General features: G+C 49.8%; 1 protein-coding gene and 1 long non-coding RNA gene across 3 annotated transcripts; one reads left to right on the top strand and one right to left on the bottom strand.

The window, feature by feature from the left end:
- Positions 1-1457: 1457 nt before the first annotated feature.
- Positions 1458-4483, bottom strand: HAND2 (heart and neural crest derivatives expressed 2). Its single transcript, XM_004004456.6, has 2 exons — positions 3912-4483; positions 1458-2574 (listed from the first exon to the last, which is right to left on the bottom strand). Exons 1-2 carry the CDS (start codon positions 4464-4466, stop codon positions 2476-2478), a joined length of 654 nt encoding a protein of 217 aa, XP_004004505.3. The 5' UTR covers positions 4467-4483; the 3' UTR covers positions 1458-2475.
- Positions 3709-16709, top strand: LOC105608584 (uncharacterized). Of its 2 annotated transcripts, XR_009599568.1 has the most exons (5): positions 3709-3903; positions 5671-5699; positions 6099-6211; positions 11809-11931; positions 12610-16709. It is a non-coding gene; the product is annotated as an uncharacterized LOC105608584 (long non-coding RNA). The 2 variants fall into 2 exon arrangements; XR_001030061.5 differs by lacking the exon at positions 3709-3903 and having other exon boundaries at positions 4731-5699.
- The last annotated feature ends 1632 nt before the right edge of the window (positions 16710-18341 follow it).

The following is an 18341-nucleotide window of genomic DNA, read 5'->3' as shown; positions in this document are numbered from 1 at the left end:
AAAGGGCGGCAGGAGAGGGAGGGAGCCACTCGGTCAAACGGACAGCAATCCCAAGAGTAATAGAAAATCAGGGCGCGCCTCCCTCCGCCCCCCAGCGCTATAAACAAAGGCAAGTGTCTGTAAACACAGCCCTGCGCCCACCACGTCGGCCCAACGCCCGCTGACCCGAGGGGAGAAAGTTCAGATCGCTTTGGCCGAGTTGTTCTAACCCCGCGCCCTCACGTCGTCCGCCGCCCGCAGAAGAACCCCGCAGCGCCGCTCGAAAGCCTGCAGCCTGGCTCTAGCGAACTCGCCGGTGGCCCGGGAGGGGCTCAGAGGCGGCGGCGGCCGGAGGGGGACCCCTGGGACGGAGGGGGAGAGTCTGTGCCCGGGGCCGGGGTGCGAAGGAACATCACCCCGAGGATGGGTTCCAAGGTGGAAACCCTCTGGCAAGCCGCCTTCACAACAGATTTGAACGCGCGGCATATCATGAAACAAAACCGCTTTTTTAATACGTTTTGCCTTTCTTCTCCGCCCCCCCCCCCCCCCCCCCCCACTGCGTACCCCCAAAGCCTCCTCCTCCGCTCCCCTTCTCCAGTCTGCCGAGCCGTTTACGGCACTCGAGCTCCTCCAGCTCCTGGAGCAGAGATTCCGCTCCGACCAGGCCCGGCGAAGGAGGCTGGAGACTTCCTCCTGGGAGGTGCCTAGACTCCCCGAGCCCGAACCTCCGGCCGCGGGATCAGCCCCGGCGACTGGCAGAGGGGGAGGGAGCCCTGGCTGGACTGGCCTGCGGCCGGGAGGACTACAGACACCGCGCGGTTAATATTGAGTTCCCTATAACTCCTTGTAAATCTAGCGCCAGCTTCACCCCCCTTTAAATCCTCGGTCGAGTTCGCGATTTCTTACTTGACGTAGAATTCCTTGTTACCTAATCATGGACTTTTTCCGAGGGCCCTCCCCCTCCCCCGGGCGGCTCAGAGGAGTCTTCTCCCCCCTCCACCTACCCCCCATCGAGACGACCAGCAAAAACCTCTTTTCCTTTCTCTTGGTCTTTTTTCCCCTTTACTTGGATGAAAGCCCTATATTTTGAATTAAAAACCCTAGACTAGCTCCTGCGGCTGCAATAAGGGCTAGGTTTCTCCCCCAAATCCCTCCACCGAAAAGGTCTCCTCCAACAAAACCGGTAGCCCCTACCACATGGCGTCTAGTTGATTTCAGGTTGATTTCAACCAGGACAACTTTCCACTTTTGGAGCAAATGGCTTAGGCCTCTCTGCGGCCCAGACCCTCCATCTACAGACCACTCGGTGCTCTCGTGGAGGCAGAGACAGAGGGAAGGAGGCAGGACTCATGGAGCCCAGGCCCTTTGGCAGGACTTTCACCAAGGACATCTGTTTTTAAAGGGCTTCCTCGCTGGCCCTGCCTTCAAGGTTGCTCACGTTGATGACTGATCCGAACCACTGACTGTATCAAACAAAGTTAGAGGCAATCATGATAATTTAGTTTACTTCTGAATATTTTAAATATAATGAAAACAAATATAACAGTTTTGTTTTCAAAACTCTCTTGAGGTATCAACCATTAAAAGATAGGGGTTTTGTAAAAAAAAAAACACACAGTGGTTTATTGAATACTTACAACGTTTACACTTTCAATATTAATTCCACTTAATTTTAGAGGACGGAAGTGCACAAAACAAGGAGCTGCTGGAAACATCTTCAAAGTGGGAACCACATCAGATGGAACTGTGGTGCTAGACACTTACCCCCAACATACATGATAGTGGTGGTGGTTTAGCTGCTAAGCCGTGTCCTACTCTTTTGCGATCCCATGGACTGTAGCCCGCCAGGCTCTTCTGTCCATGGGATTTTCCAGGCAGGAATACTGGAGTGGATTGCCATGTCCTTCTCCAGGGGATCTTTTCCACCCAGGGTTCGAACCCGAGTCTCCTACATTGGCAGGCGGATTCTTTACCGCCGAGCCACCAGGAAAGCCCAACGGACATGTAAGCTGCCCGTTTTCTGCTTTGAAATAAAACTTTATAATCCCCAGGAATATTTATATCCAAAGGCCAAGTATTAAAGATACACTTCACATACACACTAGTGTCCCGCTGTCTTTATCTGGAAGGGTTTAGGTAAGTGGAGAGGGAGCATCGCTGGTGTCTACACAGCAGGAGGAAACATTCACAAACAGAGACTCTACAAGACAACGACGGGATCCCTTACCACGAAGGAGTGTCCTCTTCATATTAAAATACGGAATGCTTTTCTTCAAATATCCACTTTTTTTTTTTTTTTTGGAGGGGAAGGTGGGGATCGATGCCTCGAAGGGGGGCAAAGAGAGGGAGGCACATTGCACATAAATAAACCGGATGATCCAAATGCAGGAAGTCCTCAGAGTGGAGCATGCAGAGCTTGCCTGGAGTCCTGGGTCTGCATCCAGCTCCTGGGCCCTGCTGGAGCTCTCCTTCTCTTCCTCCTCCTCCTCCTCTTCCTCACTGCTTGAGCTCCAGGGCCCAGACGTGCTGAGGCCACCCCGTCCGGCCTTTGGTTTTCTTGTCGTTGCTGCTTACTGTGCTTTTCAAGATTTCATTCTGGGCAGAGAAGAGGTGAGGTGAGGGGGAGAAAAGTAGAAAGAGAAAATCAGAGAGGAGATCCGGTCCCACGCAACCCCCGCGCTTTCCCGGCCGGAGAAGACAGTGAGAGAGTCAGCCAGGGACCGCGGGTGGGGTGGCCTCAAGTCCCAGCCCCTGTAGAAGAGCTAGGAAGGCTGGCGCTGGCCTAGTTACCGCCCAGGCCGACATGCAGCAGCAGCACTCAACTCCCAGGTCGGCAAGTTTATAAACAACCACCCGTTTTCAAGTCGTTTATGGAGGAACTGGGGGCCTTCTCTCTAACTCCAGATGTAGGGGCTCGATCGGGGTCGGCACTCAGTCTGGTTTCCCTGTTTTCAATCGCAGTCCCAGACCAGTTCTCTAAGGCAGATGGGGAGAGGTGCCTCGGCCTGGGCTTGGGCCTGTCCTCCCAAGGCCTCCTAGGCCTCCTCCAAGGCCTCTGAAACCCCGGGCTACAGGAGATCCCTCGACTTTGCAGCAACAAAAGCGCCAAAGGCCCTAAGGAAGTAAACCTCGACAAATGGAATTATTTTCCAGGCTCTTCATGGCAGTAGCCCTGCTCTAAACTCCACCACCTGTGGGCACCTGGTCAGGAACTTGAGAAAACTAATTTTCAGTTATAACTTTGTGTTACTGTTCAGAACAATGACAATGACTATGATAATATTTACTATTTGTCTTAAAATGTAAAGGCGCATGCAAACAAAACCAGAAATACCCAGGAAGAATCCTCATCTGGGAAGTCACATTATAACATCACTGCCAGAGAGAAACTGAGCTGAATTTTGAAGTACTTATCTTACCTTCACCTCCACTATTCCCGGCATAGTAATCAGAACCACCGCAAAAACTCTTAGAATCAGTGGCTGCCTCATTCTCAAGAAGAGGAAACGCAACCAGTAGTGAAATAACTGGAATCAAGTGCTTCTGAGCAACTTATTTTACAAACATCTGAAAGCAAGAGCGGACTGGAGGCCGAATGAAGGCTCGAAAGGACGGGGAAGGAGGGGTCCAGGCCAGTACGATCGAAAGATGAAGCTGGAGTTCGCGAGGCCCGCCCTAAGTGCCTGGGGGCGCGGCGATAACCCGAGAAGAAGATCGCCAGCGCAAAACATCCCTCTTAACCTCCTCCGTGTGCTGACACCCTCCCCCGGCCTCTCTGCTTCTTCGGGAAACCTTCCGACCACAACCTGGTGCAAACAACTTGGCTCAGGGCGCTGCCAGAGAACGCGGCGGGCCATCGTTCAGCCCAACTGGAAGGAGACCCGGATCCCCGCTCCCCCGCACCCCACTGCCCTCTGCCGCCTGGTACTGACCAGCTCCTTCTTCCTCTTCTCTTCTTTCACATCTGTCTTCTTGATCTCTGCCTTGAAGGCCTCCGCCTCGCCGTTCTGGTCGTCCTTGGCCAGCAGGTCCATGAGGTAGGCGATGTAGCTGGTGGCCAGGCGCAGAGTCTTGATCTTGGAGAGCTTGGTGTCGGCGGGCACGTTGGGGATGCACTCACGCAGCTCTGCGAAGGCGCTGTTGATGCTCTGAGTCCTACGCCGCTCCTTGCGGTTGGCGGTGCCCCGGCGCTTCACCGGGCGCGGCCCCCCCAGGCCTGGGGGCCCAGCGCCCGGCGGCACCCCCCCGTAATGGGAGTGGTCCAGGCTGGCGGCGCCGCTGGCGTACTCGGGGCTGTAGGACAGGGCCATGCTGTAATCGGGGGGCGACATCTCGGGGTGGCCGATGAGCCAGCCGTGGAAGTAGGGGTTCTCCTCGTGGCTGCAGCGACTGGCGGCCGCGGCGGCAGCAGCGGCGGCGGCGGCGGCGAACGGATAGCCCTCATGATGCACCACCGGGTGGTGGGGGAAGCCTCCCACCAGACTCATCTCGCCCTCCGCGCCCCTCCACGCGCCCCAGCGTGCGCGCAGCCCTGCCGCGCCCTCGGCCCGGGCCCCCGCTTCGGCGCTCCGCGGCCTCCCCCACCCCCCACCCCCCAGCCCCCGGGCGCCCGGGCCGGCCCGGCAGCCGCAGAGGGGGCTGCTGCAGCCCGGGCCCCGGCCCCCCGCCTGGCCCGCCGGGCCCGCCTCAGCAGCGCCGCGGCCGCCGGCTCCCCATAGGGCGCGGCGAGCTGGTCCCGGCACCGTGCGCCCCTGGCCGCCGCCGCCGGCTCCCGCCTTGCTCCACGGCCCGCGCGCAGGCTCCTGCTTCCCGGGCGGCTGCGGGCAGGCACAGTCCTCTCGAGCTCATGCAAAGGCGCCCCGGCTCCCGCGGGGCTGCTCGGTGGAGTCGCCGGGCTCCGCGCCCCGGCCGCGTGCCCGGCGCCGCGGCTACTCGCAGTCCCGGGGCGAGTCCAAAGCCGCGGCTGGAGGAGCCGGCCCGGCTCTGCAGGGAGGCGGCAGGGTCGACTGCTCACTGTGAAGCTACCTCCATGCGACCCTCCTCTTCCCGCCCCTTCCCCTCCCCCCCCACCAGCCTGATCTGGATTCTTGTGCGCTTATTGTTTTAATGAAATTTTTGGTTGTTGTTTTGGTCCTTGAACGTGATTTTAGCTGCGAATAACGTGTTCCGCGCTCCTCTCGGGCTCTCTCGGAGGGTTTTCAGAGAGGTCTCAGTGCATCCATTTTCTCAGATCCTCTCCTTTCCGGGGAAGGATCTGGGCCCTGCAGGCCCCTGGAGCGCGAAGGCGGCGGCTGCGGCGCGTAGGGCTCTGCCCGGCGGCCGTGGGAGCTCCCGGGCGGCGGCGGCGGCGGTTCTCCGGTACTGGACGCCGTAAGGGGAGGAAGCGGATTTTCCCAGCAAGATCTCCATGTACAGCTACATCTTTAGGGCCGCTCGGGTTAATATATGTCGTCAGAGGCTCCTCACGCCAATCCCGGGGCGGCGGGGGCGGCGCCTCGCGCTCTCCGCAATAAAACTTTTTGATGTTCTTGTTGCTAATTGCCGAGGTCCTCGTCCAGGATTGGCTGCCCCTTCATAACCAGAAGATAATTAAAACGAGGGGGGGAGCAGGGTTAAAAAAACTTTTTTATCAGCCGGAGGTTAATGCAAGTGTTTAACAGATGCTTCACTATTAAAATATTTTTCCCCCAGGTCTCAAATACTGAAGAATCTTAAACCAGGTACGGTATTACTCCACTTTCTTTTCTGGTTAAAAAAAAAGGAAGCAGACATTGCTTTTCGAAGTGTTTTGTAGGTAACAGAGGCAAGAGCAGAGCAGCAGGCGCAGTTCTGTGCTGGGCGGGAGAGAGGCAGAGGGCGGCGGCCCCCCTCCCAACCACCCCCCGGAGGCGCGTCTCCGGCCGGCCGAGGCGGGCGCGGGGCGCAGGGCAAGGCTGCGGCTTTGACCTGGGCACAGACTGGAAACACGCGTCTCTGCGTCGCTGGACTTACCCACCTCGTTACCCAAGCTAGGGCCCTCTTGGGGAGCTTATGTTATAGTGGCTACTTTTGGAAATCGTGGTGAAGACCCCGGGACCAACGGTCAAGACTGTAAATACTCTTATTTCGGTGTTCTGCAGGGACGCCAGCCCTAGCGCAGACCTTGGGCGATTTCAAAGCGCAGGGCACCTCGATTCCCCGAATTTGTTGTGTGGCCGGTATCGGTGTTCCCCAGGTTTAACTAGCCTGTCTGGTAAGTAACTGAATATTTTTTACAGCGTGTTCAGAGCTTATTTTTCAGTTTTTATGAACAAACATATAAATACATCTCCGCATTCCGACCTCTCCCATAAAAGCGGGCATGTGTGGAAAGCAGGTTTAGTTATCGGAGGGGAACCATTAAACACCAGTTTAAGAGGCAGGCCGGGAGGACGGCTCGTGGATGTTTAGACTGCTGGCCTTGGTGATCTTGAACACATTAGAACGGAAAATGGATCTCCACTTGTAAGTCACCGGGCCGCAGCGTACCGGGACCGCGGCGCCCGAGTGGCTTCAGCCGTTTTGAGAAGAGGTTGGGGGTTGGGGAGGGGGGTGGACCGTGGCAGGAGCTGAAATGATCCCGGGGGTTGGCCGGCAGCCTTGGGCCGAGGCTGATGTGGAGCTGAAGATTCTGCCTGGAAGGGTCGGGGTGGAAAAGTGTCAACAGGAGCCCAAGGGCCGTAAATTAGAGGGAGCCCACGCGGGGTGTGCCTGGGCCAGCATGGGCGCTGCGGCCTGGGACTCGCTGCTGGGCCTTGCCAGGCTCTGCCGGGGGAGACCAAGCACCCCACCTTGGGGTCAGGCCCCAGGCTGCAGAGTCCTATTCCAACGACTCGGTGAGGACAGCCCTTTGCTTGTGTGCTGCCCACTTTTTGCTGGGTGCGGGCTTGGGGATGGAAGGCCAGGTCTGCAGGAACAGAGGGCAGGATTTAGGGGTACCCAGAGCCCTGGGCACAGCTTTGACAAACATGTTTTAGGTTTTCGGTGGCCAGGCTGTAGGAGAAGAAAAGGAACCCAGAGGGGGTTGTAGAAAGCTGGCTGAGTGTCATCATGAGGGCCTATCCTGTCCCTTCAGCAAAGGGTCAGTTTCCTGGGATGCCCCCAGCAGAGATCTTGAAGCCTTGAATAGGGGTGGGGAGTAGCTGAAATCAGATTTGCTGGGCCCTTTGGGCTCAGAACAAAAAGCTGCCTAGAGCTTCGAACCTCCACCTTAGGCAGGTCTGCAGTTTGGAGCACAAGGAGAGTCTTTTAAAGACCTTGTTCTTCAAGGAAAAAATATGGGTAGTGTGGTCAGGTTCGGTCTGCATTTTCACCAGAAAGGTAAACTCTGAATGTGTAAATACTGGTAGTTCAATCCTTTGACATTTGATACATTAAAATAAAGAAGTCTGTTTATAAAAACGCATCTAGGCCTTGAGAGCAGATTGACAAAAGTAAGGTGATTGCACCCAGATAAAAAAATACAGGCTTTCCGGCCAGAGGGAGTTTGGGAAATTGAAAGGAGGCGGAAGAGGCCAGGCAGAGGGCTGAGCTGGGGATTGAGATGCGGTGTCTACCAGGGATGAGTGGCCTCCGTGGCAAAGGCATCTGGACTCGCCATTTCCAGCCTTTCTCGTGCTCTTTTAATCGAAACAAACAAAAAATGGACAAACCCCTCATGGTCCCAGAGAGCCTGGCAAGTGATAAAAGAGATGGACAACATGGGGTAGGAAAAAAAAGTCGTAAAAGAGGCTAGTCTGAACCCCGGTCCTCACTGACAGTGTCATTACCAGTTAATTACTGTGATTCAAGGGTCCAGGACTTCATGAATCTCAGAAAGCCAAAATGCAGAGGCTTATGGCCCCGGAAGCAGGGACAAGTGGGAGAACTCTAGGGTCCCAAAGGGGCTGAGTTCCACTCTGGATGTACAACCAACCGAGTCCACTTTTTCCTCTTCGTCTCTCTTTGGGACTTTTTGCTGCCACTCTAGTGGGCTGCTAGATTACTTTGCTGCCGTGGAAAGCTATGAGGCAAAGATGCCATGTCAGGTGTGCCCCAGTTTAGATGCCTTGTGCCTTCTGGGGCACTAGTGGTGGAGGTGATGGTAGTGGTGGTGATGGATGGGGAAGTGGGAAAAGACAGGTAGGAGGCAGAAGTTCCTGGTTTCGTGGTCCAGACCCCATCCTGGGGTATTCTACGGTAGCCTCTGGTGTTCTGCTCTGGGAAAGGGGACACATACTCCAGGGGCTCCCGAGCAGCTGAGAAGTTGCTGGCTCGGGGCTGCCTGGGTTGCCTGCAGGAGAAATCCTGCAAAGGTGAGGGCGTGCTAACAACTTCCCCTCCTCTGAGGCCCTGAGCTAAGATGCAGCCAGTCTTTCCCAGGTGGGGAGACCAATTCATGGGTTGGGGGGACAGCCCTGGTTTTGGGGGAATGTTTGAGATCTTTGTAACTAATGATATACCCACCATGCTGCACATCACAACTGCCTTCTTCAGCTAAGAGACAGAACTGGGGTCCAGCATTTATTTTGGGCCTGTGTCTCTTGTCTCCTTTCCCCTCACTCCCACCTCCTTGCCTGGAAAAGGGTCCAAGGGCATGGGGTTGCGGGGGGCACTCATGCCCTGGCAAGCATTCTGGGCTTGTGAGATATTACTTTAAAAATCAATCTGCTTTAAACTAAATATTTTCTTAAAAACTTCAGTCTGTTTTAAGGGAAAATACAGATCTTTTCGAGGTATTTATTATTTCAAAGGCAAGGGCAGTTTGTATCTTGTGTTTTGCTCATGAGAACTCAAAATAAACTGGACCTGAAAAGAACCAGGCCGGAGGGCCATAAACACACATTTTATGTTTACGGGAATTATGGCTCAATTCCCCTCAGCGTTTTTCAAGTCTCATTTTACCTTATTTTCCTAACCAACATAGTAGAAGTGACTCTGGGCATTCCTGTTAACCTCTATAATGCTATTATGGGAGGGGAACCCCAGAACATGCGAAGAACCCCAGAAAGAACATCCAACCCAGAAGGTGGGAGAAAAAAACAATGTATTCTTGAAGATGTCACCCCGGCCTCACCTGCTGGGTGGTGCTTCTTCTGACACCCTGACTGCCTTGCGTTTCTGTCCCTCCAAGGCTGTGGTTGAGTCATGGTGCATACTAGTCACTTAGCCCCAGAACCAACTACTAGGACAATCTAGAACAAGGCGCATTGTCCAAGTGGTGGGCAAGAGTCCCCCTCTAACAGGGAGGGGCTTGTGGTCCCCAACTTCTGGTTTACCTTTTGGCAAATGACGGTGGGCCCAGAAATGTGGTGCTCCTAGTACACATTTCCGAAGTGGAATCATGTTTGCTCAGACTCACGTCTGTTTCAGAAACGAAGGGCAGGAAGGGCTGCCCTTGGCTCCTTTGAGGTTTCATTTCTTCTGAGCGTTTTCTTGTTGAGTTTTCAGGCGGAGATGGGGTGTCTGGTGAGGGTACCCTCATCCCTCCTCTTTCCCATTCGAGCAGAGAGCAGAGCTGTGCAGACGGGGCAGGAGGGGCTGCTGCAGCTGCAGTGCCGACTGTGGTGGGGCTCATGGCTCCTTGCTGATTAGGAAACAGTTAAGTCAGTGGAGAAAATTGGAACTTGCTGGGTGTTTGTAAACCACCCCCCCATTTATCCCTTCTCTCTCTCTTTCCTCTCTCCCTCTCTTTACCTCCTCCCTCTTCTCTCTTTCCCTCCTTACTAATTTGTTTGCCAGCAATGCTTGGATTTATAAAGTTTTTTTGGTGTCACAGAAGCTGAAAGTGATGAAGAGCAAGATATGTTTCATCCTTAAGTCAGATTCTTTAAGAAAAATATTTTTAATTGATATATAGTTGACGTATAACACTGTGTATAATACTTAAGGTGGACACTGTACAGGAAACGTCTGAATGTCCACTATTATAGACAGTGGGAATTGCATCTTTTCCAAATAATCTCCGACTAGATCTTCATATGAACTGGGTGCGCTGCTGCTCTGGAGGGCCTTTATTGATCAGGGGAACTCAGTCCTTTGCTGGGTACCCACATTTGCTCACGTTTGTCTGTAAAGCTAGATTCCTTACTCAGACTGAATGGAACAAAAGATAATGCACGTGAAGGGGGCTCCCTCCAGGCTGCATGATGAATAAGTGGGAAGTGTTATTAATGAAATTACGGTGATCCAAAGAAGTACGACAAATTTGATCTTTGCTAGTCTGTAAATAGAGATGGAGGTGAGAGCAAAAGTGGTGTAAGAAAATACACCGCACAGGATTTATGTTAACTGCTCATTCACATTCTTGTTTCAATCACATCACCTCCACATACAAGCAATATATTCTTCCAAGCCGGGAGGAAAGCTGTCGACATTCAGAAGAGGAAGTAATTGTAATTTTGCATACACGCTTGAAGGGAACGGTAAAGAATAGACTTCAACTAGTCTGCCAGACAGTCTGGGGTTCAGAATAAAATTTGAAAGCAAATGGCAGCTTAACATGCGGGGCTTTGGACAAACCACTTATGTGACTGAAGGATCTGTTAGCAGCCCCGTGCATTCCCAGTGCTAACTGCAGTGTGGCTCGCATTCCTAGGAAGTCCTATTCTGAAGCCTCCTTTGCAAGTTCATAAAGAGAGTTCTGGCAGTTTCTTCCAAACCCTTGCTTCTTTCTTCCAGGGCCTTTGCTTCTAGGCGAGGGCTCACCACGATGGCTGAGTTTCAGGTTAACAAAAAGAAACCGTTTTATCGTCAATATTAATGGCAAACCTCGATTTTTACAAGGCTTGGGTTTAGCAGATCAAAAGCAGCTTTGCTTAATTTCTCAATATTCTCTGGAGCTTAGACAATTAACTGCAATTTTGCTCCTAATGAAATGACACAGAAAAAGTTAGCGATAGAAAACGTTGAAGGTAGTCTTTCAGCAGAGTGTTTTTCTTTTCTTTTTTAAAAAATACCAGTGTACAACATGTCAGAATCTAAAACACTTGTCCACTGAAGCTGAGCTGTGGTTTGAAGGAAGCCTCTTTAAGAAAATGTGTGGGCAGAGTGTCTTCACTTGCAATGCCACGAGCCTGTTCAGCTCTGCATTCCATGCTTGCCTTTTTGGATCCAGCAGACTGAGGTCTCCTTGGTAATTTGGGTACACCGAGTCTCCAGTTAATGACAGATAATCAGCCTTTGGGTCATTCGGTCATTCTCCTATTACAAACCCCTCCTGCTCTCTCTGATCTCCTTTCAAACTAAATTTCACACAAACAAATAAAGCAAGACAGGGACATGTTCTTTTAAAAAAAGAGAGAGAGAAGGAGAAATATTAGAAACTCCTGATACAGAACGCCACACTAGGAAAGGCAAGCTAAAAGAGGATAGAAAAGAACATCTTATCCAAATGAACATGTTGTGTACAAAACATTAAAGGAAAAGGCTCTGGTTTCTGTTAAAGTGACAGAAAATTAAAATAAAAATAATTGCAGGCAGAAAAGTTATAATATAAACAGAGAAGGCAGGGTGCTTGCTGGAAATGCGCAGCACAAGGAGGTGAATTTGTTGTTACAGATTATACATCTGCTGCGTGACTGGAGAGGTGAGACTTTGTTCCATCTTCCAGAAGAGAACGCTTTTCTTTTTAATACTTGTGTGAGTGCCCACTTAAGTCAACACAGGCCAAAACCTCGAGGAATGAAAAAATGGAATTGCATTCTGCTTTGCAAAGCATCCAACTTCAAACGAAGGAATTGGTTGCATGCAGAAAAAGCGGAATTCCATTCAGAACACACTGAGCAGCTCCACTGGACGCCTGTGACTGATGCTTTTTTGTTTTGCTGGCAGAAAGCGCAGATCATTCTGAGAGAAGTACCACCGAAACCAGTTCTCCCTGCCCCTCGGGGGTCTCCATTTTCCTAGTCCACCTCTGCCTGGGACGCCAGAAAGACAAACTTCTGATGCGCCAAGGTACATCTCTGACCAGATCCCTCGGGAAAAGCTGGGAATGTGTGGCTCTAATAGCCCTGGGGAGAGTGCCCCAGTGCCATGTTCCTGCTGGCCTGCCCCGAACAGGCCCAGCTGGCCCAAGTCCAGGCCTCCTGAAGGGTCAAAGTCTTGCCTCTGGTGTTACCTGCAAGCCCTAGATTTTCAATCCTAAGGGAGACTGTAACTTTGGCTTAGGACTTGATCAACTCACATTCTCTATGTCAGAGGGGCAGCTGGGGATCAACAGGTGGTGACCCCCACATTGTCCCCAGCTGTGGGTCTGGCACCCCTTGACTTGCCAGCAGAGCTGGCAAACAACTTATCTCTCTCCCATGTTAAAGAATCCCCACTTCCTAGTTTATTCTAGACCCAGCGTAAATGCCACCTCCTCCAGGAAGCCTTTCCAGGTTTGGCTTCCCTCCTTTCTGCTCCAGCAAATCAGGTCTCCCTTCTTCTGAACTCTGGTCTTGTGCCCACCCCTCCCCCCGCAGTCTTCTCTCTGGTAGCTCTCCGGGCACACACCTTTTTCCTTCTGTGACTGTGGGTTCCTTGAGAACCCAATCAAGCCACTGAATCCAGTGGGTGCTTAAACAGCTGTGTAAAGGATGAATTTCGCGTATCCCAATGGCAATCGGATTGCAATTTTCTTTGTTTTGAAAGCGACCAGAGCTAGTGCCGGAGGCGGACATCGTCTCGCAGGGAACCGACTTCAGCACCAAGTCCTTGGGAGAAGCGGGGAGAAAGCTGCTTGGATGGACCGCGCATCCAAGGGCTCCGCGACGCCGGCGTGGGATGGAGAAGAGGGGGACTAGCCTGGCCTGGCCTCCCCTGGGCCTTCCACCTCTTGAGCGGCCAAGCCAGAGCCCGCTGGGCGGACGCAGGCTCCCCAAGGACTGGTTTTCTCTAAGCCTTGGTGTCTGCATCTGAGCAATGGGGTAATGAAGCTGGCTGTGAGGATGCGCTCGGAGTTGAATGAGACCGAGGCGCGCACGGGGCTGGACGCTGAACACACGGGCTTTTTCTACGCGCAATAAATGTGTGTGTTTGTGTGTGTTCTCTTCCCGCCTCTTGAGTGTCTAGCCTTCCCTTTCAGCCTCCTGGGACCCCTCAGTCGGGGGTTTTGTCGGAGGGCGCCACGGGGCCTCGGGGGCCGAGGAGAGGAGGGAGATGCGGGTGCGGGCGGAGTTCAGGCCGCGGCCGCCGGGGAGGTCGCCGCGCGGGGGGGGACCGGACAGATCCCTGCTCCCCCGCCTACCCTCTCTGGGCTCCAGGGCTTTTGCCTGAAGCGGGCAGGAAGAGGTTAAAGGCGCCCCTCCCCCTTCCCCGCCCGCGCCCTCCCGCCCCAGCTCTTTCTTCCCGAGGTCTCATTAGGGAACCCTCCCCGCTATTTTCAACATTTCCTCAATCAAGGGCCTTTAAATAGAGCTGCACAAACAAATTGGCGGCAAAAGCGTAGATCTTGTCACGATTGAGACCGACCCAATATTTCAGCCTTGTTTGCTTTGCAATTACGGACAGGCTTTTGGCTACGGTGCCACCGGGGCAATTCGTCCGCTTTCTCTCGGCACCGGGCGGCGGAGGAAGGACCCGCGGAGCCGGCGAGGGGCGAGGAGGATGCGGGGAGGGGGCCGGGGCTGCAGGGCCGAGCTCTGGGGCTTTTCCTTCCCGGTGGAGCGGCTGGGGCGCACGCGGTGTTCACGCGCCGGACAGTGCACACGTGGAGCCCAGAGTGTCCGCTTGCCCAGCTTCCTTTCTCCCTTCTTCCGCTCCACTTTTTTGCATCCCATCCCGTTTTCCTCCTGCACTTCTAGGCGGTTACCGGATTTCCCTCTCTCTCTCTCTCTCTCTCTCGCTGGCCTACTGGGTCCCGTTTTCCTTGGCCATTTATTCTGGTTTGATTTTGTGCGCAGTCACTTTAGCTCGGCTGCAGGAGGATGAGGCTCCGAGACCTTTGGCGGTGCTCCCGGAGGCGTGGGGCCGCCCACCCCTTCTTTAACCTGCGCCTTGGGCCACAGCGGGCCAGCGAGCTGGTCTCAGCAGAACAGTAGTTAACTCGAATCAGGTCCTAAGCCTGATATTTCACAGACGATTAAATCTTGGCTGCTGTTTCATAAAATTGTAATATTTACCCTGCTTTATACCGAGGAGCACTTTTAAAGTCAAAAACAAATACTACTTTTCCAAAGGAAAATATGATAATAAATCTCTTTTTAATGGATTCTCTCTGCATAAGTGGAAACCACATGATTTAACTCCTGGACCACCCCCCCGCCCCGCCCCCTGCCCCCAATTCAGGCGCAGCTGAAGTTACACAGATACCGGTTTTAATACACATTCTCCGTTTTTGGGGCGGGGGGGAGGTACCTGCGTTTGTCACGTTCAGTATAGTTTCCAAGGTTTCGCGTCCCATCCTAACCCGGGTAGCTGAGTGCAACAGGGATTATAATATAATTAGGTCTGGGTTGTGAGGTCCGTTTTCACCGAGATTCTAGAAAGATGGGCATGCCAGGCAATTAATCCGTAGCTTCATATTACTTTCTCAATGACTACCCGTTTCTTACCCCTGTCCGGGTGAGAAAGTTGAGGCTGAGAAATAGTTTTATGAAACTCTGAGGTACTTGTTAAAATATGCTTCTTTATTATTTAAAAATGCGTAAGAATCTACATTTATTTGCGAGTGGTTATAAAAGAAATTCATAGCTGTTCTTGCCAATTAACAATCTCTTTTATGCTCTATTTTTTTTGTTGTTTATAATCACACCTTCCTTCTTCAAAATTAATTTCCTATTGTCATGTTTTGGTTTTCGACTTTATTGAAAGGAAATTTCAGAAATGAAGGTTTCATGAAACTGTGTGATGCAAAGTCACAGAATAATGTTTCAAGTCCGTGAGTTATGCACACCCACGTGCATATCTCATGCAATTTTCTATCTGAGATTGCTTTAGTATTTCTAGAAGAAACACAAAGCAGTAGCTAGAAAGGGTACCATTTCATAAGAATTCTTCCTTCGCCAGAAGAATTGGTCTGACATATTATTCAGTGCACAAATTATATTACTTTCATGTGTGTTAATCTGTTTGATATTAAAACTGCTAGCGTCTTTTAACCATTAACATGTTTTACCACTCCACTTTCAAATTCGTGATCTCAGATAATTATAAAGATTTTGATGTTAATCCCACGTTAAGTGAACAACTATGAAAATACCCTGAAAGCATTATTATACTTATATAAATGCCAGCGAACATAATTGTACAGGGAACATGATTACTTTTTTATCTGCCATTATCCTATAGGGATATGTATTCACTTCTTTTTTAATCAGAGCAGTTTTCAATGACTTTTTAACACAGCATTTTTTCAACACAACATTTTGCATTGCCTACAAACCACAAGCAACTTTGTCCTGACAGATACATGTTTTTCTTTCATTGTTATTCATTAGCCTCTTCGCAAACTCACTGAAATAGAATAATATAAAAATACAGAGAATAATTATTAGACTCTACATATTTATTTAGTTTAGCTAATGTTATTAAAATAAAAAACATGTGCCTGGCATATAAATGTTTCTTTAAGAATTCTTTTTTGGATGCATAGTTATTATTTTTTAAACCAACTCAGACTTTCAAGTACTGACTTTTTGCCTCTAAACAGACGTTGCATTGTTTTAAACAGTAGCTCCTGGAACAGTACTACCCTTCGTATTTTAGACTTCCAAACAACAATTGGAATTGGATAAATACTTTCAGCTGGGAGCACTTTCCTAATACCTTTGTAGGTAACACGAGTCCCTCCTTGTGCTGGGTGATAAACAGCACACTGGACATTCAGATTCTACCCTTTGCAGCCCCACCAGAAAATGGAGTTTTCCTGTAAGATGGCTGTGGTCCATCTAAAAAAAAATTCTATGAAGATGTAAAATCAGAGAAAATGAGTGAGTGCTTTTCCTCATGACAGTTATGAAGTGATGGCTTAAAGAGGGAAACAAAAGACAAGACAGGAGGAATGCAGAAACATAAAATCTGAAAAAGAAAAGTTTCCTTTGGCAAGGTCTGGCTTTCTCTATAAACAGAAAAGGCATAAGTTGCATCTACATAACCAAATAGGTTGGGTTTTGTTTTCGGTTTTTCAAGTCAGTGACTTCTAAGATAGATTTTTCACTGAGTGAAGAAGCCCCATTAAGGAATGGAGGTAAATTCTTGGTATAGAAAATTCTAGCTATCTTGATTTTTTTTTTTTGAATGTGGACCATTTTTAAAGTCTTTATTGATTTTGTCACAATTGGTTCTGCTTTATGTTTTGGTTTTGTGGCCAAGAGGCTTATGGGGTCTTAGCTACCTGTCCAGTGATCAAACCTTCAACCCTTGTATTGAAGTCCTGACTACTGGACCACCAAAGGAAGTCAATATAAGGATCTTTAACTCACTATACCACTGCTTTTTCCTAAATTAATGCATTTTGTCACAACTGGTGTCAAAAAACATTCCCCCCCCCAAATTGGTATAAAACTGGAGTAATAAAGTATATCCATGAGATGATTTCCATGAATTCCCACTTGTGGAGAAAAAGGTGAAAAAAAAACCCACCTTTTTCAGGAAGAAACCAGTCACCTTTGACTGTTATTAATCTGAGATAAAAAAGCAAGAAACTGCCTTTTTACGTTCCCAGTAACTCTTTCTGCTTTTCCAAACATTGTTAAGCTCTCTGTATCTTTTGCTGCTCAAGATGATGTTCTCAATAAAATTACAGAATCTAATCAAGTGGTTATTTTTGCTTTATTACAAATATAAATTATATGTGGGCTGTTGAACTGCTTTTTCTTTGCTGAATTTTTCTTTTTTCAGATAGAGTGATGTTTAATGAAGTGTTTATAAGCAGAAATATGATAGTTTATCAGGGATAAAATAGCTACATTAAGAAAATAGCATTTGAGTTCACGTGGTGTGGACTGTGCTTTGTAAATGTAGTGTTTTTAAAATCACAAAAAGAGAACATTGGAGAAGTCAAGTATCCTTAATGTACACAGGCAGGAACTATCTGAATATGTGGAAATAACTAGATCACACCCCTGAATTTTTCTCATTGCCTTGAATTCTAGGGGTTTAACTTATAATGTCAGATACATCTGGGCAAATAGGACGCAAGATTCATTTTATTGTATTATTGTTTATACCCTGCTTCATGTTATTTACAGCAGTCTTTTTTCAAGGATTGATGATAAAATTTTCACAAAATCTCTTTATAAAAATAGCTCCTATAGATATAATTCTAATTTATTTGGTTTATTACAAAGTCAGTGAAGTACTTCAGTAAATATCTGATCCCAGGATGAAGCAAAGTCACATTTGGAAGGAGACAAGTTTTAGAAATTAAGTTTGAGTATGTTGTAAAGAAATATTATTAATGATACATACAAATAAAAGCTATTATTATGCACGTAAGGTAGCATAATACAGTGATTAAGACCAAGTCTCTGGAGTTGGAGGCAGACCCCCCCTTTTTTTTTTTAACTTTTTAGCCACACCCCACAGCATGAGGGATCTTAGCTTCCCCACCAGGGATTGAACCCATGCCCTTTGCATTTGAAGCTCAGAGTCTTAACCACTGGACTACCAGGTAAGTCCCCGGAGGCACAAAATTGCATGTTGACTAGAGCAGCTGTCAGCATATGACCTTGAGAAAATTAGTGAGCCATTATTAGCTTCAGTTACTCCATCTGTACAAGGTAGATAATAATTGTAGAGTTTATCACAATGTCATGATGAACTTGTGGTGAGATGATTACATGAGGCTCTTAATTGAGGGTCTGGCATACAGTAAAGTGAAGTCGCTCAGTCGTGTCCGACTCTTTGTGACCCCATGGACTGTAGCCTACCAGGCTCCTCTTTCCATGGGATTTTCCAGGCAAGAGTACTGGAGTGGATTGCCATTCTTTCTCCAAGGGATCTTCCTGACCCAGGGATTGAACCCGGGTCTCCCGCATTGTAGACAGACGCTTAACTGTCTGAGGCACAGTAAGTGCTTAATAAACGCTAGGTAAAGCCATACAACATCAAACAGTGGCAGGCCAAGTACCTTCCTGAAAGTCATGGAACGTGGGAGTGTTGACAGCCTGTGGACTTCACAGAGATTTGTGTGAGGGGTCTGCACTGGCTTCCAGACCTCAAGGTTGACAGGGTGAAGGTAAAGACTTTTGTCTGTCTTTAGAGGCTCTAGAAAGGTATGGGGAGGTCGTCTTAGTGAGAGCAACCTGCCAAACTAGCAGAGGAGATCTACCTTAATGCCATCCTGGCCACGTGTGGTAGTCTGCTGCTGTCTAAACTGCGGAAAACGACACCTTGAAGAAGTCAGATACCCTAACTCAATGGTCTCCTGCCTGTTTGAGTTG

The sequence above is a fragment of the Ovis aries genome, chromosome 2, assembly GCF_016772045.2.
Source record: "Ovis aries strain OAR_USU_Benz2616 breed Rambouillet chromosome 2, ARS-UI_Ramb_v3.0, whole genome shotgun sequence".
In the NCBI taxonomy this organism is placed as follows: Eukaryota; Metazoa; Chordata; class Mammalia; order Artiodactyla; family Bovidae; genus Ovis; species Ovis aries.
Note: the sequence above shows the minus strand (reverse complement) of the source record. Positions and strands in the feature narration are given on the sequence as shown.

Coding starts and splice junctions, on each gene's coding strand:
- HAND2 (XM_004004456.6), bottom strand. CDS start 4,466: ATGAGTCTGGTGGGAGGCTTCCCCCACCACCCGGTGGTGCATCATGAG. Junction 2,575..3,911: donor AGAAGAGGAAGAAGGAGCTG/GTCAGTACCAGG, acceptor TTCTCTGCCCAG/AATGAAATCTTGAAAAGCAC.